Here is a 23186-nt window from a genome sequence, read left to right as displayed (position 1 = left end):
CACGTGCCAGCACACTCACTGCACACGCACACGCACACCCATGTCTAGAAGTGGCACTTCCATACTAGACACATTCACGCCGCATACATCATTGCGCAGCATTCAATCACACGAGTCCGCACATACCAGACTCGAACCTGCACACCCCACGCATCTGGAACTACCAGGGACACATACATTCCCCATGCACTCCTATGGGAGGGCGGCCTATCTCACCACATGCACTCAGAGTGCGCACGCACTTTACACTGCGCCACAGTGTCAAAGTGCGCAAAGACCAAAAATCACCATCACCAGGTCACCATTAAAAGCAAAAAGTTCAGGGGTGAACCAGCCAAAAAGGCCCGGGTCCAACAAGTATAATCAAAACCACACCAAAACCAGGCAAAAAGTGGGGGCTAACAATGTCTCACAATTGGCAACAAGGATGTAATTGACAGCACCAATGAGGATGGTGCTGTCAGTGACAGTAAAGTCTTCACCAACTGTAGGCTTCCCACTGATGATGGGTTTGGATGGGATGACGGACCATACCTCAGACTTTTTTCACCATATTCTGTCCATAGCCTTTTTGATGCTTTTTAACAAGGATGACTTGGTTTTCTCCTCCACCGAGGCGAAAAGTGACTCTTTTCTGATAATGTCTAGTTGTGGTACTTCAGAGTGCTTCATTTTTTTGCACCACCTTTGAGGAAGTGCTTCAAGAATTACTTTGCACAGAACAATCCCATGAAGAGGACATTCCCTCTGGTAAGGGAAATACTTTTTCTTTAGAGGAATTATAAGGCAAGCCTCCTTTACTTGAACTTTGGGATCCTTGATAGAAAGATTTTCCATATGTAGAATTTAAAAGGCTTAAGCATGGAATTAAGGATGGAGGCAATAAAAGCATCAAGAAGGTGAACCTGGGTAGATGCTCCTTCGACCACAGGCAGAACAAGTTTTGAAGACAGACTTTTCTTAATTTGCCATTATGATAGTTGGAAGTACCTTGTTGTAGCCAGAGAAAATCCAGAAATCCTTCAGAAACATCTCACAGTTGACAGGAGCTGAAGCTGCCTGTAGCACCTAGCAGATAAGGTAGATGTCAAAATCCAGAAAGAATATGTTTTAAATAGCTAAGAGCAGAGCTCTTTCCAGGAACACTGTAGGAAAGTGCCCCTTTTGGACATGGTCACCCCCACTTTTTGCCTTGTATCTGATGCAATTTTGACAGAAAATGCACTAGGTTCCTGCTATCCAGATCCCCAGTGCCAGATTTCTTTCCCTAAACTGTACAAATTTTTTCCCAATTGGCACGCCCTGTAACACCCTAGTACATCGTGGCCCTGGTACCGAGGGCAAGGTGGTTAAAAAGGGTCCCCACTGGCAGCAGTATGTATTGTTCCACCCTAAGGGACCCCCCTCAGTCGACTCATGCACACTGCCATTGCAGGCGCGTGACATGGTGCAGGGAAAAGTGATGACATGACAGGGAACACCTCCAGTGTTCCATGCTTGCAGACACTACATGAAGTATAGATAGGTCGTCCCTACTGCAGGCCTTGCAGCTCTAAGGCAGGGTGCTCTATACTACATGGATATATATGCATGAGCAGATATGTCCCCGTGATTCTAAAGTCCATTTTTATATATTACAAGTGAACAAGGAAGCCATTTTGAGCTTGTATGCTGGACATTCGTGATTACGAGCTCCGCAGCTACATAATGGTTTCACTGAAACCAGAGATGTTTGGTATCAAAGAACAAGTGTTAGACCTGTCTGGATTTTTTGCGTAGTCCCTCCTCATTATTATTTATTTTGGCCCCTTTTTGCCCCTCATCCCCTTAATAATTTTTGTGTCTACTACTTTTTATAGGTGTTGGTCAAGGGGATAGGTGTTCTTTTTCCCCTCATAGTCTTTTACCTCAGGCCCAGAGGCCTGTTCTGACAGGGAAAGTTGGAACCACAAAATGGTGGCTATCAACTGCCAAGCCTAGAACTTGTCCATAGACTAGTATAGGGCGTTCCAGAACCTTCTGGTCCATTCTGGACCACTGAGGGGGCAGCCTATATAAGGCGGAATGCTGGACAGCCATTTTGTCTGTCAGTGAGGAGCAGCTAGAGTGAAGGTTGAGGTCTGGCAGGGGTAGGATCCTGAAGGGTGGTTTCCTCTACAAGAGTAGCCCTCTGTCTAGGTTTTTTTTTCCCCCATTTCCTGTTGTCCTAGCCAAGTTAGCCCATCCTGCTGATCCTGGGCAGATAGGTGAAGGGGTTAATTCTGGTAGTTTTGGAAGCTAAGAAGAGCCCTGCCCTGGGAGCTGAATTAGGAGTTCCCCTGAGCCCCTAGTCTGTCCAGTAAGGAGGAATAGGGGGTTAGTGCTAAGAAAGTACATTTTGGCTTTATCCTGAAGAAGCCCCCCCCCCCCTCCTCTTCGTTTTAGTGAAGAAAGGAAATATCTTCACTGAACAACTGTAATATTTCCTTACCCTGGACTGGTCCTGTGGCGTGTAGCAAGCCCTTCTGCCTGTTGGGTGGAAGGTGTGAGGTGAACTGGGAGCGGGACCTCTGAAACACCGATTGCGCTCTGTGCCAGCACCCTCCCGGGATCCACTGAGCCTGAGAAGCCTGTCGAGGCGTCCCTTCGTGAGCGGGACCCCGGGGGCGCCTATCGCGCTTGAGTCGCGTTGCCGGTAGTGACCCAGACTTGAAGAAAGTGAGGGCGCCATCGCGCATGCCCAGTCTGAGGTAGATATCCCCGGAAGGAGGGGCAAAGAGGTGAGCAGGCCCGAGAGTGTAGCGTCTCTCCCTGGAGCGGGATCTGTGGGACGCGACTTCGGCAAGAACGCTTCTGCGCATGCCCGCTGGAGAAGTGTCTGCGGAGACCAGCGCTGAGGAGAGGCGCCGGAGGGTTCTTTGGCTGGCCGAGTGATCGGCTTGGTCCCTCCTGTTCGAGCGCCGCGCTGAGGAGCCGGCCCGGGCAGGGAGGGAGAGTTGCAAGGCCCGGTAGAGGTCTGGGGGCATTGAGGCGTCTGCCTTTGTGGTTTCCTGAGCGGGAGCAGCGCGGAGGAGCAGGCTCGAGCCGGGAAGTCTTGTGAGGCGTGAGAGCCTCGTCAGCCTCGTTTCCCCAGCCCCTCGCGCCTGATAAGCCTTTACCTCTGATGCAGGTCTATCCCAACAACGACAGTCACAAGTAAGGAGGTGGTTACGTGGGGGATTGTCTTCCACAGGATTAACTGGATAAATTGAGACTCTGACTCTGGGAGTACAGCGTCTATAAGGAATCATTGACAGGGTTCTATGTAAAGCTGATTTAAGTGGTTCTTAAACATTTTCTTTTTGAACAGGATTAGAAGAAGAACTGTAATGTTATCCCTGTAAGGGAAAATGTTGTTCTGATCTGATTTGAGTGCTGATCTTGCCAAACTATAAAGTAATGCTGTGATGAGAGATGATATAAAGTAAGCAGAGTACAGTAAATGCCTAACTGAGCTAAAAGAAATGTAAGAATTACCTGCCAGTTTTGGTTAAGTGATCTGTCTATTTTATAAATGCTGGTTGTTAACATGATTTAGAACTTAAAAGTATTCTTGCTAAATTCCAAACAAACTGAAATATAATTTAATAGTGAACTTTGAAAGTAAAAGTACAAAGACATTATTTTTATAAACCAGTACGTATTTTTACAACAAATTGGTGTAGTGTCATTTTGTGTGCTATTGCGTGGTTTTACTATTGGGTGGTTTGCAACCTTCACACTTGTGCCTCTAGAATTGCATGTCTTACCCCTAGGCCAGGCTACCCTAGGTGACCTGGCATCTCAGGTTCTAACATTTGGTGCCTAGCGGTGGGATTCTGACTTGGTTGCAGCTACTCATTAGTAATTCAACGCAATACACTAACCTACACCAGGAGTTTTCTCCTTGCGGCCCTCCTAATTTGAATTTTGTTTTTTCTAAATTTATTTCTGGTGGTGGGTGGAGGTTAACCTCAGGTCACTTCTTGGTTTTCTCCTGTGTGTTGATTTTATTCCATAGTGAAAAATGGAATTGAATTTTAAAGAGCTAGAAGCCAATACTGTGGCCCAACTCAGAGAATGGTGTCAACAACAGGGTGTATTCTTTAATAAAGGTGCCAAGAAAGGAGAGTTGCTGACAAGCATAAGGGCATGGGTGGAAGCTCATTTAAGGGAGGAACCAGAAACTGAAGAGAGTGACGGGGACACTGTCCTTGAGGCTGCATTGTTGAACCAAGCTGGAAGGGGGAATCTGCTGACAGGTCCCAGGACACCTTCGAGGGCGGGCAGCAGCGTCTCAGAGAGGGGTTTAACTGACGCCGAGCTAGAAGATAGGAGGGAGGAGAGGAGAACAAGGTTGGAATTAGCTAGGATGGATAGGGAAAGGGAGAACAGGAGGTTAGCCCATGAGCGAACCATCAAAGAAATGGACCTACAAGCCTTACTAAGAAGGTCTCCCAATCCAGATAATGGTGGCAGCGAAAATAAAGTGAACACCAGGGAATCCAGACCCTATTTACCCAAAGATATCATCGCTAGTTACACCCCAGGCGATGACATTGCCAAATGGCTGGCCGCCTACGAAGTTTCTTTAAGGGCTCACGGGATCTTAGAAACTCACTGGGGAGGTGGGCTGTATAAATACATGCCACCTGCTGGCAGAGACACCTTGTTGGCTCTGGAGCAGGATGAGCAAACCCACTACCCTACAATGAAGGTGGCACTGGTGAAGAAGTTTGGACTTACCCCTGAAAGGTACAGACAGAAATTCAGGGGAAGTCACAAACTGAGTACCCAGAATTGGGTAGACTTTTTAGACTACGCCAAGAAAGCTTTGGAGGGCTGGGTCAAGGGCAGCGAGGTGAAAGATTATGAGGGGCTGTACAATCTATTTTTGAAAGAACACCTCCTCGAGAAATGTTTTCCCGAGTTGCGCCAACACCTGGTGGACAGCAAGCTGACCGATCCCCGGAAGCTTGCAGAGGAGGCGGACACTTGGGCAAGTACCCGGGTGTCCTCAAAGGGGACTGGAGGGGATTCTCAAAAAGCCGGACAGGGCGCCCCCCAGAAGAAGGAGGGGGGAGATAAAAAGAAGGAGTTCTCCAAAGGTCCCCAAAATAATTTCCAAGGTAAGGGAGCAGGTTTCACCCCTAGGGCAAACCCGCCCAGAAACCCTAATCCTGGCCAAAGCCAGCAGCCAAGGGTTCTCCACTGTTTTGAATGTGGTGGTGTTGGACATTATAAGGGGGATGCCAGATGCCCAAAGAGACCACCCCCTCCCACCGGAGGAAAGTCACCGGGAGTAGCTAGTGTAGCGCTCGGGGAGGAGTTGCCCTTAGATAAGGGGGGTGAGTGGGCGGGTGTCACCTTAGTGTCCCTGGGAGAGTGGGAGATGGTTCCAAAGATCCAGGTGCCCCCAAATACTACAAAGTATGGGCAATGGGTTACCATCAATGGCCAAAGAGGGGAGGCTCTGAGAGATACAGGAGCCAGTATGACTATGGTGAGAAATCAACTGGCGTCTCCAGAGCAGGTTGTTCCTAATGTACTCCACCCCGCCGCGATGGCTGACGGCAGAATGGGCCACTATCCAGTGGCTGAGGTTCCCTTTGAGTGGGAAGGGGTTGCAAGTTCACTTCGAGTTGCCGTAAGCCCTGCTGTGCCAGTTGATTGTCTGTTGGGGAATGACATGGAGCACAACACTTGGAGAGAGGTGGAATACCGGACGCATTCTGCGATGCTGGGTACACCTGACTGGGCCTGTGTAAGCACACGGTCTGCGACTGCCCGGAGAGGGAGTTCGCCTGGGTTGGAGCCTGGAACAATGGCCCAACCCGCTGCCAAAAAGGGACAGACTCGGAGACAGGGACAGCCTGCTTCGGCTTCCACGCCCCATGTGACAGATCGGCCACCTGCGGTGGTAGGCCAGGAGTCCATGGAGGGGGAAGTAGACTCTCTGGAGGATTTACCCATCCCTGCTGAGTGGCATGTGGAGGGAGGACCTACCAGAGAGGAATTTGTAAGGGGCAGAGGGAGTGCCCTACCCTTGAGGGACTGAGGCGTCAGGCTGAAGCCCAGGCAGCAGGTGATGCTACGGGACACCACCATATTTACTGGGAGGATGGCCTCCTCTACAGTGAACCCAAGGTACCTCTACCTGGCTCATCAAGGGCCTTGGTGGTCCCGCAGCAATACCGAGCCTTTCTGCTGGAATTGGCTCATGCGATACCAGTGGCAGGACACTTAGGCCAGGACAAGACCTTTGCACGGCTTGTCCTCCACTTTTACTGGCCTCAGATGAAAGTGGCGTCCAACACATACTGTCGGACATGTGTATCCTGCCAGGCCAGTGGGAAAACAGGGGTGAAGCTAAAAGCTCCCCTGGAACCACTTCCAGTCGTTAGCACCCCCTTTGAAAGGGTGGGCATCGACATTGTAGGGCCATTGGATCCACCAACAACAGCTGGTCACAGGTTTATCCTGGTTCTGGTGGATCATGCCACACGGTACCCAGAGGCCATCCCTCTGAGGACTGTTACTGCACCTGTGGTGGCTAGGGCCCTGATGGGAATCTTTACCCGTGTAGGATTTCCCAAGGAGGTTGTGTCCGACAGGGGGACCAACTTCCTGTCAGCTTACATGCGGACGATGTGGAAGGAGTGTGGAGTGACCTACCGGTTCACCACTCCTTATCACCCCCAGTCCAATGGACTGGTTGAGAGGTTTAATAAGACCCTGAAGGGCATGATAAGAAGTCTGCCGGAGAGCTTACGGAGGAAGTGGGACGTCCTCCTGCCTTGCTTGCTGTTCTCTTACAGAGAGGTGCCGCAGAAGGGAGTGGGCTTCAGCCCTTTTGAATTGTTGTATAGGCACCCTGTGCGTGGGCCTCTCAGCCTGGTGAAGGATGGATGGGAGAAGTCTCCCAGAAAACCTCCTCAGGATGTGGTGAGCTACATGTTGGCCTTCAGAAGCCAGATGGCCAAGTTGTGGAAGCAGGCTTCTGACAACTTGGAGGCCAGTCAGGCAGTCATGAAGGAATGGTACGACCAAAATGCTCACCCGGTGGAGTTGGAGCCTGGCCAGAAAGTATGGGTGATGGAACCTGGAGAGCTAAGTGCTCTTCAAGATCGTTGGACAGGCCCATTTGATGTGTTGGAGAAGAAGGGTAAGTCCACTTACTTGGTGGATCTTAAGACCCCGCGACAGCCCCTACGGGTGCTGCATGCCAATCGCCTCAAACCCCACCATGAGAGGCCAGAGGTCATCCTGATGTTGGTGACTGATGGTGCTGAGGAAGCAGAAAGCGAGCCTCTCCCAGATCTCTTTTCATGCCAAGAGAAGGATGGGTCGGTGGAGGGAGTGATTCTCTCCCCATCCCTAACTCCTGAGCAACGAGAGGATTGCCGCCAGGTATTGGGGCAGTACTCTTCGCTGTTCTCCCTTGTCCCGGGAAGAACCCACCTGTGTACCCATGATGTGGACACCGGAGACAGCCCCCCAGTGAAGTCCAACACCTATAGGCTGTCGGACAAGGTGAAGGCTAGCATCCATGGTGAGGTTGTCAAGATGCTGGAGCTAGGAGTGATAGAACCTTCCAACAGCCCTTGGTCCAGTCCGGTGGTGCTAGTCCCAAAAGCCGCCCCACCAGGCACCACACCAGAACTGAGGTTCTGTGTGGATTACCGAGGACTGAACTCAGTTACGAAGACTGATGCTCATCCAATCCCTAGGGCGGATGAGTTAATTTACCGGCTAGGAGCTGCCCAATACCTAAGTACCTTTGACCTCACTTCAGGGTACTGGCAGATCTCCTTGACAGATGGAGCAAAGGAAAGGTCAGCCTTCTCCACGCCTGAGGGACACTTCCAGTTCTGTGTGATGCCCTTTGGGCTCAAGAACGCCCCTGCCACATTTCAGCGGCTGGTGAACCAGGTCCTCTCTGGAATGGAGAGTTTCTCTGCTGCCTACCTGGATGACATTGCTGTCTTCAGTAGCAGTTGGGAGGACCATTTGCAACATCTGCAAGCAGTTCTCCAGGCCCTGAAAAAGGCTGGATTGACAATCAAGGCCAGCAAATGCCAGATTGGGCAGGGGTCGGTTGTGTACCTTGGACACTTGGTGGGTAGGGGGTCAGTGCAGCCCCTACAGGCGAAGATTGAGGCAATCATGGCCTGGGAACCCCCCAAGACACAGACTGAGGTCCGAGCTTTCCTGGGCCTCACAGGTTACTACCGTCGCTTTGTGAAGGGGTATGGCACTATTGTAGCGCCCCTCACAGAGCTCACCTCCAGGAAACAACCTCGACGGGTAGTTTGGACAAAGGCTTGTCAGCAAGCCTTTGAAAAGTTGAAGCAGGCCATGTGTGTAGCACCGGTCCTGAAGGCTCCCGATTTCTCCAAGGAGTTCATTGTCCAAACAGATGCATCAGAACATGGCATTGGGGCAGTGTTATCGCAACTAAATGAAGAGGGCCTGGATCAGCCTGTAGTCTTCTTATCCAGGAGACTGCTTCCCCGGGAACAGAAGTGGAGTGCAATTGAGAGGGAAGCTTTTGCGGTGGTGTGGGCTCTGAAGAAGCTGCGGCCATACCTCTTTGGCTCGCACTTCCTGGTTCAGACTGACCACCGCCCCCTTCGTTGGCTGATGCAAATGAAGGGGGAAAATCCCAAGTTGTTGAGGTGGTCCATCTCCCTACAGGGAATGGACTTCCGGGTGGAACATCGGCCTGGAGTGGACCACGCCAATGCAGACGGTCTCTCCAGGTATTTCCGCCTTAGTGATGAGGACTCCTAAGGGGTTGGGTAGTTCTCCCCACTTTCAGCTGGGGGGGACGCGTGTTAGACCGGTCTGTATTTTTTGCGTAGTCCCTCCTCATTATTATTTATTTTGTCCCCTTTTTGCCCCTCATCCCCTTAATAATTTTTGGGTCTACTACTTTTTATAGGTGTTGGTCAAGGGGATAGGTGTTCTTTTTCCCCTCATAGTCTTTTACCTCAGGCCCAGAGGCCTGTTCTGACAGGGAAAGTTGGAACCACAAAATGGTGGCTACCAACTGCCCTAACTGCCAAGCCTAGAACTTGTCCATAGACTAGTATAGGGCGTTCCAGAACCTTCTGGTCCATTCTGGACCACTGAGGGGGCATCCTATATAAGGCGGAATGCTGGACAGCCATTTTGTCTGTCAGTGAGGAGCAGCTAGAGTGAAGGTTGAGGTCTGGCAGGGGTAGGATCCTGTAGGGTGGTTTCCTCTACAAGAGTAGCCCTCTGTCTAGGTTTCTTTTCCCCCCATTTCCTGTTGTCCTAGCCAAGTTAGCCCATCCTGCTGATCCTGGGCAGATAGGTGAAGGGGTTAATTCTGGTAGTTTTGGAAGCTAAGAAGAGCCCTGCCCTGGGAGCTGAATTAAGAGTTCCCCTGAGCCCCTAGTCTGTCCAGTAAGGAGGAATAGGGGGTTAGTGCTAAGAAAGTACATTTTGGCTTTATCCTGAAGAAGCCCCCCCCCCTCCTCTTCGTTTTAGTGAAGAAAGGAAATATCTTCACTGAACAACTGTAATATTTCCTTACCCTGGACTGGTCCTGTGGCGTGTGGCAAGCCCTTCTGCCTGTTGGGTGGAAGGTGTGAGGTGAACTGGGAGCGGGACCTCTGAAACACCGATTGCGCTCTGTGCCAGCACCCTCCCGGGATCCACTGAGCCTGAGAAGCCGGTCGAGGCTTCCCTTCGTGAGCGGGACCCCGGGGGCGCCTATCGCGCTTGAGTCGCGTTGCCGGTAGTGACCCAGACTTGAAGAAAGTGAGGGCGCCATCGCGCATGCCCCGTCTGAGGTAGATATCCCCGGAAGGAGGGGCAAAGAGGTGAGCAGGCCCGAGAGTGTAGCGTCTCTCCCTGGAGCGGGATCTGTGGGACGCGACTTCGGCAAGAACGCTTCTGCGCATGCCCGCTGGAGAAGTGTCTGCGGAGACCAGCGCTGAGGAGAGGCGCCGGAGGGTTCTTTGGCTGGCCGAGTGATCGGCTTGGTCCCTCCTGTTCGAGCGCCGCGCTGAGGAGCCGGCCCGGGCAGGGAGGGAGAGTTGCAAGGCCCGGTAGAGGTCTGGGGGCATTGAGGCGTCTGCCTTTGTGGTTTCCTGAGCGGGAGCAGCGCGGAGGAGCAGGCTCGAGCCGGGAAGTGTTGTGAGGCGTGAGAGCCTCGTCAGCCTCGTTTCCCCAGCCCCTCGCGCCTGATAAGCCTTTACCTCTGATGCAGGTCTATCCCAACAACGACAGTCACAAGTAAGGAGGTGGTTACGTGGGGGATTGTCTTCCACAGGATTAACTGGATAAATTGAGACTCTGACTCTGGGAGTACAGCGTCTATAAGGAATCCTTGACAGGGTTCTATGTAAAGCTGATTTAAGTGGTTCTTAAACATTTTCTTTTTGAACAGGATTAGAAGAAGAACTGTAATGTTATCCCTGTAAGGGAAAATGTTGTTCTGATTTGAGTGCTGATCTTGCCAAACTATAAAGTAATGCTGTGATGAGAGATGATATAAAGTAAGCAGAGTACAGTAAATGCCTAACTGAGCTAAAAGAAATGTAAGAATTACCTGCCAGTTTTGGTTAAGTGATCTGTCTATTTTATAAATGCTGGTTGTTAATATGATTTAGAACTTAAAAGTATTCTTGCTAAATTCCAAACAAACTGAAATATAATTTAATAGTGAACTCTGAAAGTAAAAGTACAAAGACATTATTTTTATAAACCAGTACGTATTTTTACAACAAATTGGTGTAGTGTAATTTTTGTGTGCTATTGCGTGGTTTTACTATTGGGTGGTTTGCAACCTTCACACTTGTGCCTCTAGAATTGCATGTCTTAACCCTAGGCCAGGCTACCCTAGGTGACCTGGCATCTCAGGTTCTAACAACAAGTTACTTACCTTCGGTAACGCTTTTTTTGGTGGATACAGTATCTGCCTGTGGATTACTCACCTTTTGTTTCCTCACCTTTTGAATGACCCCTGCGCCAACATTCAACTGAAACTTTTTCACAGCTCTCCCACATTGACGATGACGTCACAATAGCACAGCTCCGCTCTCAAGTCCGTACAATGTCACCAGAGCCATAAGTAGACCTAGTCGCGTGCTAACGTCAGTTCCACCCATTTTTGCTTTGCCCTCGAGGCGAACGGGTGGACTGACATATTGCAATTATACACAGAATACAATATATATACACACACAAATATACCCAGTATATAAATGAAATAAGTAGGAAAATACAGGATAAGCTAAAAGTAAGACATTTCCTAAGAATAAGCATCTCAGTAAGGCAAATGACATAGAAATAGAAAAACGTCAAACACCAAATCATTTTCGGTATACATAGGTAGACAACGGGGAGGAGGTTGGGTCAGTGACGAATCCACAGGCGGATACTGTACCAACCAGAAAAAGCGTCACCAAAGGTAAGTAACTTGTTCTTCTGATGGATACGTCTGCCTGTGGACCCCTCACCTTTTGAACTGAATCCCCAAGCAGTCACTTTCCCGGCGGAGGGTGTCCACGTACTCATACCAAAAAGTCATGCACCCACAGAGCATGCAAAATGGAGTCCCTCTTCACCTCTGAATCCAAGCAATAATGCTTCACGAAAGTGTGGAGGGAGGCCCATGTTGCCGCTTTACAGATGTCTGCAGCAGGGACACCTCTCGCCAAAGCTGAAGTAGAACACTTTGCTCTAGTTGAATGAGCGCTAAAACCTTCAGGCTGCTCCTTCTTGGCCAAGACGTAGAAGATCTTGAAAGAAGAACCCATCAGGAAAGATTACCAAATTCAAGTCCCACGGAGGCATAATGAAGGGAGTCAGAGGGAATGTATTAACAAGGCCCTTAATGAACCTCATAACTATTGGGGACTTGAACAGCGAAGGCTGGTCTGACAAACAAAGGAAGGCTGACAAAGCGGACAACCTTTAACAGTAGCCACAGTACAACCTTGCTGCGCTACAAAAAGTGAAAAGCTAAGAACATCAGATAAATAGGCCTTCAAAGGATCAATTGACCTCTCTACACACCATTTTACAAATCTGGGCCATCTACAGGAGTAAACAGATTTGGTGGAGTGTCTTCTGGCCAATAAAATAACATCCACCACATCCAGTGGGAGAGAGAAAGAACTCAGATTGCCCCATTCAATCTCCAGGCATAAAGGTGCAGGCTCTGGAGGTGGGGGTGTAGAACTGCCCCTGCGATTGCGAGAGGAGGTCTGCCCTAAGAGGGAAACTGAGCTGAGAGTGCGATGAGAAGTGAAGGAGGTCTGTGTACCACACCCTTCTTGGCTAATCTGGGGCGATCAACACGACTTGGGCACGGTCTTGATAAATCTTCCTCAGAACTCGAGGAATCAAAGGTAAGGGTGGAGGAGTTGAAAACCCCAATCCAACTGAAACGCATCCCCCAATGCCCCCCACATCGGATACTGGAGACTGCAGAACAACGCTCAGTGCATGTTCTCATGAGTGGCAAACAGGTCCAACCGAGGAAACCCCCACATTCTGAAGGTGTGATGGGCTACCTCTGGATGAAGTCGCCACTCTTGATCGGCTGAGAATTGCAGACAGACTGTCTGCACGAATATTCAGTACTCCGGCCAGATGATTTGGGATCTCACAAATCTGATGGATCTGAGCCCAGGACCAGAGCCGCAGAGCCTGTCTGCAGAGACGATACAACCCTACTCTTCCCAGTTTGTTGATGTACCACATTGCGGTAGGGTTTTCCGTGAAGACCAGAGCTGATTGACCGCGAAGGGAGGGAAGAAAGGCCTTGAGGGCCAAACGTATTGCCCGCAATTCCAGAAGATTGATGTAAAGCAATCTCCTCTCTGGAGAGCAAAGACCCTTGATCTCTAGATCCCCCAGATGAGCACCCCACCCTAGAGTAGAGACATCCATTATAACTGTGGGCACCGGGGAAGGAGGTTGAAACGGCTTCCCTTGAGACAGGTTGCCTTAAACACTCCACCAGAACAGATCCGCTGCAGTGTCCATGGAGATTCTGACCACCTCCCTGAGATCTCCGTTGTGTTGAAACCACTGCCTGTGGTGGCACCACTGAGGGCCCTCATATGCCAGCGTGCATGGTTCATTCTTGAACAAGGGAATCATAGCTTGGATGTCTAAAATACTCTGTGAAGGAGGGAAGGCACAATTTACAGTAGTATCCAGTACCAGTACTGCCCCTATGAACAGGTTCGCTGAGAAGGCACTAGGTGAGATTTGGGTACATTTATCGAAAAACCCAAGTCAAACACCTGAGCCATTATCTGCAGATGATGCAGCACCAACTTCAGGGACTTCGCCTTGAGCAGCCAGTCGTCCAGATAGAGGAATACCGGGATCCCAAACCTTCGGAGATGAGCATCAACCACCGCCCTTACCTTTGTGAAGACCTGCGGTGGGGAAGTAAGCCCGAACAGGAGAACCGCAAATTGGTAGTGCTGGGATTCCACCGTAAAACGGAGAGACTTCTGGTGAGACTTCAGGATGGCAATATGGAAATACGCATCCTGCAAGTCAATCTACACCATCCATTCATCCTGCTGCAGCGCCAGAAGAACCTGAGCCAATGTCAACACTTTGAACTTCTCCTGCTTGAGGTAAAAATTTAAGACACTAAGGTTTAGGATTGGCCTCAACCGACCGTCCTTTTTGGGGCTAAAGAAATACTGGGGAGTAGCATCCCTGACCCCTTTCCTGCTCCAGAACCACCTCTATCGCACCTTTCTGAAGCAAGGTCAGAACTTCCTGTTGCTGTAGCAACCGATGGTCCTCCGAACACCAGCCCTGGCGAGGAGGGTAAAGAGGGGGAAACTCCTGGAAAGGAAGGGCGTACCCATTTTCTACAAGATTCAAGACCCAAAGATCTGATGTGACAGATTTCCCGGAGCAGACATAGGCTTCTCCCAAGCTTCCAGAATTGGCTTGGTTAAAGCCTCATTGAATGGTAACAAAGGCTCAATCACTGAAGAAGGAGAGTGCAAGACTTCAGTTTCAGTCAAGATATTAGATCTGACCTCAGCTGTAGGCAACTGCAGATCCAACAGGTCCGCTGCCTTTCTGATCACAGTATGAGAAGGAGCCACATCCTGAGAAGGAAATGTCTTGAGAAGGAAATGTCTTGAGATGAAAGCTCCCACTCAGGGGAAGTGTCCAAGCCACTGGCCTCCTGGAGGCCTTCAAAGTAATCAACAGTCAAGAATTTCCCCTTCTTTTGCTTGATCCTGCTGTCCCTGGTACTCCTCTTCTTCCAGCAGCCTCCGGGCCTCCCTTCTGGCACGCATCTTTAGAGTCGGCGGTGCCAGATGCGGCTCCGGTGACAATGGCGCCGGCGGTGTAAGAGGTCCCTCCGTGGCAGTCAGCGGCGCCGCTCAAAGCCGGAAAGGCATCAGCCAAAAAACAAACGGTGCTGGAGATTGAGGAACCAGCATCGATAATCTCGGCACCGGGAGATGCCATGAAGGCGCCATTGGCATAAAGGGCATGAAAGGTGCCTGGGCATATTGCTGTGGGACGCCCAAATTGAAAGCAAGCGAACCCACGGAGCTGGCCGGCAATCCGGATGGGTTAACCGCTTCAGCAAACATGCCAAACATCTTACTTAAAAAATGCGTTGGATCCGCACCCGTACAGGGTGGATAAGGATCCGGAACTGCCTGGTCTCGATCCAACTGAGGCCGAGTGTCGGGCTGTGGCGCTGGGGACACTGGAGCTGGAGGTGCTGGAGAAGCCTCCAAGGGCGTCGGTGAATCTCTTGGTGCCAGAGAATGGGCCGGAGTCGCTTGCTGAGAAGGAGAGGGAGATGGTGCGAGGACGTCTTTACCATGACGCTGCTGAACAGGAGAAGCTGACCTCGAAGACTTGCCCTTCGAGGACCGACATCGCGATATATGTCAACTCTTCTTTTTGTGCTTCTTCGACTACCTCACAGTGTCGACTTCGACCTGGATCTTTTAAGGCCTCTCTTCTCCTTTCTCGCCTGGGCCATGAAAAGCTTCACCTCTCGCTCCTTAAGTGCCTTTGGATTCATCCTACGACAAGATGAACATCCTTCTATGTCGTGTTCCGACAACAGACATCAAAGGCAAGCTTTGTGGGGGTCCGTGATGGACATATGACCCCCCACACTCACTACAGGGCTAGACTCCTGACTTCTTATTAGCAGCATTGCACTGCGACACAAACAGGCAACTGTAACAAAGTAATATCCAAAGGAAATGGAGAGTGCCAGAAAAAGCGTGACGCGTCGACAGCGTGGAAAAAAGGGAACGGACGTCAGCACGCCTACGAGGTCTTCTTATGGCTCCGGTGATATCATACGGAGTCGCAAGCGGAGCCGTGCTATTGTGACGTCCTCGTTGACATGGGAGAGCTATGAACAAGTTTCAGTGGATTGCTGGCGCAGGGGTAATTCAAAAGGTGAGGAATCAAAAGGTGATCCACAGGCGATGTATCCATCAGAACATCTCTTATTAATGAGCCCACACAGATTCCAGTGATGTATTAATACATGCATCCAGAGGGCACCTTAGAGGTGCCCCATAACACCTACCAACTACTAGTGCCCTGGGTAACAGGTGTAGACCAGCATGACACAACGGACAAGTTTCAGGCCTCCTGCAGGTGAAATCCCATGCCCTTGGAGGCCTACTTAGGCTGGAGGTGTTAACACCTCCTCCAAGCAGGATGGCTAAGTGATCAGCATATCAAGACAGGAGGCTTCAAATGCTTCTTCTACCTTTGATATGCGATCCAAAGCTTCCCCAGACAGTGGAAATGCCACCCCCTGCCCTGGGCCCATTTGGCACAAGGACTGAAAGGAAAATTAGGTAGTCAGGAGGTGTGTTCCCTCTCAGGCTAGTTCAACACCCAAGTTGGGCTACCTGATGTGGACACAACTTTTAGAATCCACCATCTTAGTTTTGGCAGAACTAGGCTCTATGGATCAGGGTTATGCCCACTTCCTAAAGGAAGTGGTCATATTGAGGATGTAGACTTCCTAAAGGTAAGTAGCCCATTGGGTACTAACTGGAACTCCCTATAACGCCCCTAAATTGATTAGTTAGGTGGCACCCCTGATGCCAGGAACTCAGATTTGAGGGATCAAGAAGGGAAGGACACCGGGAGCTGCAGGAAAAAGCAAGAACAGAAGACTGCTGTGGACTTTTGGCACCAAACCCTGTCTGCCACAGTAAGCCTTGACAATCGCGACTCGTCCTGCAGCTGACCAGCTTCCAAGAACCTCAGGAGACTGCTAGTCCTTCGTAATTTGATAAGCAATCTCCCTCGGAATAGAGGAGCTACCTCCCTGCAATCCGCACGCACCGAAATACAAAGTCCGGTCTACCGAGTTGCTGCTCCCTGGCCACCAAGACGCAGCGGTCCCCCCCAAGAAGAGGACCTTGTGCTCCTGTTGGTCAGATCAATTTTCCCAGCAAGTAAGAGGTCACCAGGACAAACCGGACCCGCACAACACCTATGCCCAGGTATAGAACACCCTTGCAGCAAGCAAAGACTGCAAGAGTCCAGTCAGGACTCCAACAACTTCGTAGCAAAGCCGCCATCGAAGGAAGTCAGCACTGCAGAGACCAACTTCCAGAGTGGCGTAGTGGTCCCGATGTTTGCATCCTCAACCGCCCAGACGGACGACCCCAAGTCTCAGGATGCACAGAGCCCAGGCGAAGCACCAGAGCGCTCCAGCCTGGGTACTGATGAACCGGCTGTACCCGCTTGTCGCCAGAACCCTTGTGACCTTAGTGCCCCGTTGGGAGCTCCCAGACTCCTCCTCATGTCCCCCTCTGCAGCCTGTTTCTAGGTGTCTCCCATTGTTTCTACCAGCCTGGCGCACAGCTACCAATCCGACCAGCACCTCTGCACCTGTGTGACCTAGGGCAGGCAATGAGCAATTCCTTGTGGTACTTTGGACCATGGGCCCCTACAACCCTAAGTTGCGAATGAGACCCCCAGAAACTGAATACAAATACTTGTATGCAATACATGCCGTTTCTCCCATAGGAAGACGCATTTAAGTGAAAATGTTACATACCTTACCAAGTCAGTCAACCTACCGGCGTTCTACTAGCTTCAAAGCTGGTAAAGGGTCGGTTGACCGGCTACATAGCTGCATCAAAACCAACATTAAAATTTAGCGTTCCTTCTGCCAGAACTTGATGGAATTGTTTACCCACCCCAGATGGGTCGGTATCTCCACAAGGTACTCCACATTTAGGTTTTTCTAGTACTTAGTTCATCCCCTACACTAACTAGGATTCCAACCACTGTGTAGATGCAAACTTCATTTCGGGTCCTGACGAATGCTATTTGATCACTTATGTGACATACCAAGCAAGAAACATGTTGACCACTTTGTACTAGCACTCACTGAATATTATGTTGGTGGTCCGTTAACGCTGTATTTAATTAGACAAGTAGACTCACCGATTACAACTGCTTTAGAGGACTAACTAGTCTATTTTATTCTTAAGCACTTTAAACACTCTACACACACAAACATCTACACCCCACGGACCTACACTTGTCCTTCACATTACGACTTGGAATAAAAGACCTTCGCTAAAGAGCCCCTTGAAGGGTGCCAGTCGGGCATGGCAGGGCCAGCCCGGCAAGGAGCAAGCCCTATGATGAAGCATGACACCGTTTTGGGTGTGTGAGTGCCCCAGGTCCAGAGGGAGAAGACATCTGTCCTGCCCATTAGATATATATACCGACCTTTCTATTAAATCACTCTCTGTATCCTTAGGAACTGTATAACTTATTGACATAATTTGATATGTTCTTGGGGCTTGTATGCAGGACTTGTAAGCAACCCTAGTCCCCCACTTCGTTGTTGATATACCACCATAGAAGAGCCAGGAGGGACACCTGTGAAATACTCTGCTTGCCATCCCAATCTCCAGAGAGAAGGCTTCACACTTCTCTTCTTGATGTTCTTCAAGTGGGCTCATTCTTCAGATGACTTTAGAGAAGAAAGAATATGCAAGACACCATTGAGCATGACAGTTTCTATGCTGGCTCCATTGCAAACCTGTCGTGTTCGAGCTCAATGTTTTGATCTTACAGTATTGATGCTGTTGTAAGAACATTTTTCACCACTTTCTAACAGAAGTTTGCATTTTTTAGTGATTCTTCCAACTACTTTCCTATGCAAATGTTTTTTCTCATGAGACTTGCTGTCAATACCAGCATGGATTTATAAAATAAACGGGAGTCAGAATTTAGGCTGAAAGATATCATGGAACTGGAAACATTTATTTACAAAAATAAACATCCTGTATATGTACTGTGCCATCCAATCTCCTTGATAAAAAGATCAGGAAAGATGTGATGGAGATCCGGCACAGTGAACATTTTTTTTGACCCACTTGTTCACAAATCTAAGAGAGGCAGGTCTGATTTACTGAAACTGGTTTCACCGTCTGTTTTCTCTAAAAAAGCATCTGGCACCAGATGGTGGAGTTGAAATTGTGTGGACTTCTCTTGGACAATACTCAAAACGTACCGGTCCTTTGTAATCTACTGCTGATGTGTTAAGTGAAATAATGTCATCCCACCACCGGAGCAGCTACAATGAAGGTGGAAGTGAGGAGGCACTGTGTAATATTGATAGGGGGGGGTTCCTTGCCAAAGCTCCTCAGGTCGGTGGCCACTTCATGTGTTGGAATGCCTCCTCTGCAGTTATGATGCCTGCGCTGCGGATTCTGGTGTTGTTGCCAGAAAGAGGACTGAAGCCTTTAGTGTAATATCATTTATCTGTTCCTCTGCAAAGAGGTTTCTGATCTCTTCCTTTTCAAAGCCAACTTCTTTCAAAATAATGCATTTTGTTAAACGTTTGAGTCCGATTTGGTTGCTCTAAAAAAAGTGCATTCATAACATGCTGTTGAACATCAAATCCTCAGCTAGAAAGCTTCAACCAGGAGGAATGAAACATGGGTTTTCCACAGCAGTATGCAGGAGCTGTTAGGTTGGAAACGTCCTAATCTGTTGCTTTGATGAAAGCAACGTTATATTCAAGATTTCTGAAAGATTTGTCTCTTGATGGGTCATTAGCAGCCAAATCGTTGCATACATGCCAATAGTGTTTTGGCATATGGGTTGAGAAGAGCTAAATCACTCACAGACATTATTGCAGAGGTTTGTGTGCCACAAAAGTGTTTTTTCCATAGTGCTGAGATAATAAATGAATTTAGCTTTAGATCAGTCATTAGGAAGAGCAGATTTTATGTATGAGGTCTAAACGTATAGAGTTTTATAAACCGATTTCATGTTGCTCATATTTTGGTAGCAGGTTTTAGAAGCAAATCTATTGCCAGATTCAGAAGACCAGGGATCAACTGTAACAGAGGTCTGAAAAGGGCTTGGTCCTGATGAGCTTCAAAGATCGCCACCAACCAATCTAGATTGCAGACTGACGAGGAGGGTCGGACCGATGACTGTACGAACTTACCTGTTGCCAGGGAGTGTATGAATGACCCCTCTCCCCTCTCTCTATCCAGCAGCCGGAAGCCTGGCAGGTTGCTGAGCCACAACCATATTCAGTGGAAGACAACACTGGCCCGTGTTTCTTTAACTGGGTCCAGTTTTCACCAAGCCCCGCCCACTCAGATGACGCGCAGGAAGCAAAAATCCCGGAAGCAGAGGGAGTCCTGGGTGTTACACCACTGGAGGAGAAGAGACAGCGAGCCGAGAGAGAGCAGTGAAGCAGAACGAGAAGGAGGCGACCGACGGAAGCTCGACTAGAGGACCAACCCGCAACCTCCTGGAGCCAGGAGGCCAACGACACGGCGATTCGCCCAGTTACGCTTCTGGAGAAGAGTGGCTTACACAGACACAGGTACGATCGCGTATCGCAGGTTGGGCGGGCAGGAAGGGGTTTGCAAAACCGTAATTGCCTTGCTCCGAAAACTCCCCAACACCCTGTCTTGAGCACCACCGTCTCCTAGATCTTAGGAACCTGCACCGTGTGTCTCCTCACTATCCTTCCCTCACGCATTACACGTTTTGGGCACCAGACTGAATCAAGTCTTTCATTTTTTTCCCCATTCACGCCAGACCGCTGTGAGCCCCCCCTACGACGAAGTCACCCTGGAGTGGACAAGACGCGGAAGGAGCTCCCCCAGAGGTCGTGTTTCACCAGAGAAAGATTCCGAGCCACCCCTGCCATACTATAGACGGACTATTCGAAAGAAAAAAATCCTAAGACTAATAAAACCCAGTTTAACCCAATCTAGTGTCCCTGCATTTTCATCCCGCCCGCCACACAGACATAGGGTTTTTGTCTGAACTATTGCTAGCAACCGGTTTACCAAAGGGATGCCAGAGTTGTAGTTCTAGTAGGAATGTTATGCTTCCTGGGAGGATGTTGAGTCCCATGCGTCTTTAAGTGTGCGCCCTCATAAGAGAACACTAAAATGGTTGAAACAGTTTCTTCAGAAATCTGGCTGAGAAAATTACCCTCTGACACAAATAGATGATCCTGACAATGTTTAGTTCAAAGGCATTTGACTTTTTCGACAGACTTCTAAGTCTCAACCTTGTAACCTAGAAGTCTGTAATGTTCAAGGATGATATTTTCTTCAAAGGAACACAGTTAGGTAGTGGCAAAGGTATGGGTCGCTTTCAAGGAAGTAAAACTCTTGAAGGACAATACATCCTTGAGCATGTAGTATTCGAAGCCTGGTGAATTACAAATATCTCAATGACTATTGCCTCCAGATTACATTCTAGGACGTTGAAAGAGTACTCTTCAATAAAGGATTTTTTGATGACAAATGGTTAGTGGGCGATCCTTCTGAAATCCACAAATGGAATGCATAGACAGTATCCCCTGAATATTGACACAAAACTGACGGAAAAGACAATTGCTTTGATTCTTTGAACAAATGCTTGTCAATATGCTCCGATGTGAAGGGGGGCCTCCTTCAGGCAACATGAAATTCTAAGACCTTCCGAGTACACATTCCCCCACATTGCGGCACCCTACCTATCACAGAGGGCCCACTGACATTTTCTGGCAGAGGTGGCATTCCTCTATGTGTGTGACTTAGGCAAACAAGATGCACAGGATGTGAAGCTGCCTTTCCTTGTGCAGGAACAGCACTTAATGAAAAGGAAAGAAAGAAAGAAGAGAGAAAGAAAGAAGAGAGAAAGAAAGAAGAGAGAAAGAGAAAGAAGAAAGAAGAGAGAAAGAGAAAGAGAAAGAAGAAAGAAGAGAGAAAGAGAAAGAGAAAGAAGAAAGAAGAGAGAAAGAGAAAGAGAAAGAGGAGGGAAAGAGAAAGAAGAGAGAAAGAGAGAAAGAGAGAAAGAGAGAAAGAGAGAAAGAGAGAAAGAGAGAAAGAGAGAAAGAAAGAAAGAAAAAAGAAAAAGAAAAAAGAAAGAAATTATACCATGCTGTGAATCAGGAACCTTAGCCTAATAAGCCTTTTACTGGTTTACGTGTCACCTGGATAATTTGTAACGCAATTATAAATCTCATATTCTGTTCGATTTAAATGGGACATCCAGTTAATGATGGTATATTGGGGTCTCAAAGCCCAAGCAGATAAACTAATAAATTTAAAATTACTGCTATTGGCAACTTTTGGAGATACAGGAGGGACTAAATAACAATATCAGTTGGCCTTTTGTTTGGAAGTCCTCTTTAAAAAGAAGAAGAAAAGTGAATTTTCCAAGCTTATTCAGTACATACCTTGCCATTTGAAATACACAAATCTTCTTTTACGATCATCTGTGAACTAAGAAAAAGTGATTAGAATCAGTCATAAGAAAGTACCATTGTATGGTTATGTTTATTAAGTATATTATAAAGGAACTTACTTTTCAATCACATCTGCTATGAACTGACTAGCCACTTGAGCCTCTTCTCCTGGGGGCCCAGAGCGGAATCTTGATGAACATAAAGGTGGCAGATCCACATTAGGAACTGAAAATACATAATTTGTTGTTAATCTTGACCTTGCAGTCTGTACAGACCATTGAGAGTTTCAAGGTTATTATGCTTTTGCACGATTACTTAAAATCATTGCAAACCATACTTTCATTATACATTAAAAGCTAAGATACAAATTAGAAAAAACGTGCACTTTGATTAGACTAAATCATAGCAACTGTGATGACCATGAAGAGAGTCATTGAGATCTTTATAAAAAATTTTTACAAGAGGAACTCTCATTACAATATAGGAGTCTGATTACAGCAAGTGCGGCTTGAATAAGCAGCCATAATAAACCCAGCACCAAATTGTGTAACACACTGCGTACACTATGTAATATAGGAGTTGAAAAACAAGAATTCCATGGTAGTTAAAAAGCAACAGCTTTCGTCTCAATCAGTTAAAATACTAGTGCTATGAATAAACACGCTGAGCCCCTAATCGGTGATTTATAACCTCAAGGATACCCAAAAACTACCGTAGAAGATGCTAGCATCAACAAAACACATAACTACTAGAAAGCTAAATTGCTAAAGAAATAATTGAAAGCAGCTTACATCAAATTTGATGTGCAACGGTTAGGCCCCAGGGTGGTTACGTAAGTGAGCACCAGAGTGTGTAGTGTAGTTCCTATCTTCCCAATAGGCTCTGCGCATTGGAATAATACCTACAGCAGTAAAGGCCTAGGCCAGACGTTAACTAGGTCTACTACTGTCGATACTAGACTTAAGTTTTGGGTTTGCCAGCGTAGCTCAGAGTTCGCTAGAAACTTTCTCGAATGTTCAGGAAAGAATTAACTCCCCTGATTAGACAAGAAGGGATTTAGTTTCTGACAACCATAGAACATGACAACTTTGCTCTCCCCTAATCAAGAGTGTATCTCCAGAGTCGTGTGAGCACAAGGCAATTATTTTACTCAGTCAGTACGTGCATTCTTAGTCTCATCAGATTGTAGAGAAAAGGAAGAGACGGGCGTGTTCAATAAAAAGGTGTTATTTATTGATCAGTCTCTTTTCTCGTACAAGAGAAATGGATCGATATTATTGCAATACTTATAGTTAAGTAAAGTGCATACATTAAAAGCAATAGTATAAAATAATACTCTAAAAACATTGATATGGTTTCTGAGCCATATGATGTTTAAAATGATTAAAATATATTTACATACACATATACATTTGACTAAACGTACTCAACTGGTGTTTCT

At 48.1% G+C, this 23186-nt stretch overlaps 1 protein-coding gene across 2 annotated transcripts in view; it reads right to left on the bottom strand.

Annotated features, from left to right (window-relative positions):
- Window positions 1–23186, bottom strand: part of EXOSC8 (exosome component 8) — a 238937-nt gene that overhangs the window by 145084 nt on the left and 70667 nt on the right. For both annotated transcript variants that reach the window (XM_078657200.1, XM_078657199.1), the window contains exons 6-7: window positions 21865–21970; window positions 21737–21782 (exon numbers count right to left, since the gene is read on the bottom strand). In XM_078657200.1, coding sequence (XP_078513326.1) covers window positions 21737–21782; window positions 21865–21970 — 152 coding nt within the window. The remainder of the gene's footprint in view (window positions 1–21736; window positions 21783–21864; window positions 21971–23186) is intronic.

The sequence above is a fragment of the Lissotriton helveticus genome, chromosome 8, assembly GCF_964261635.1.
Source record: "Lissotriton helveticus chromosome 8, aLisHel1.1, whole genome shotgun sequence".
Taxonomy (NCBI): Eukaryota; Metazoa; Chordata; class Amphibia; order Caudata; family Salamandridae; genus Lissotriton; species Lissotriton helveticus.
The sequence above is the reverse complement of the archived record's forward strand: the minus strand, read 5'-3'. Positions and strand labels throughout refer to the sequence as shown.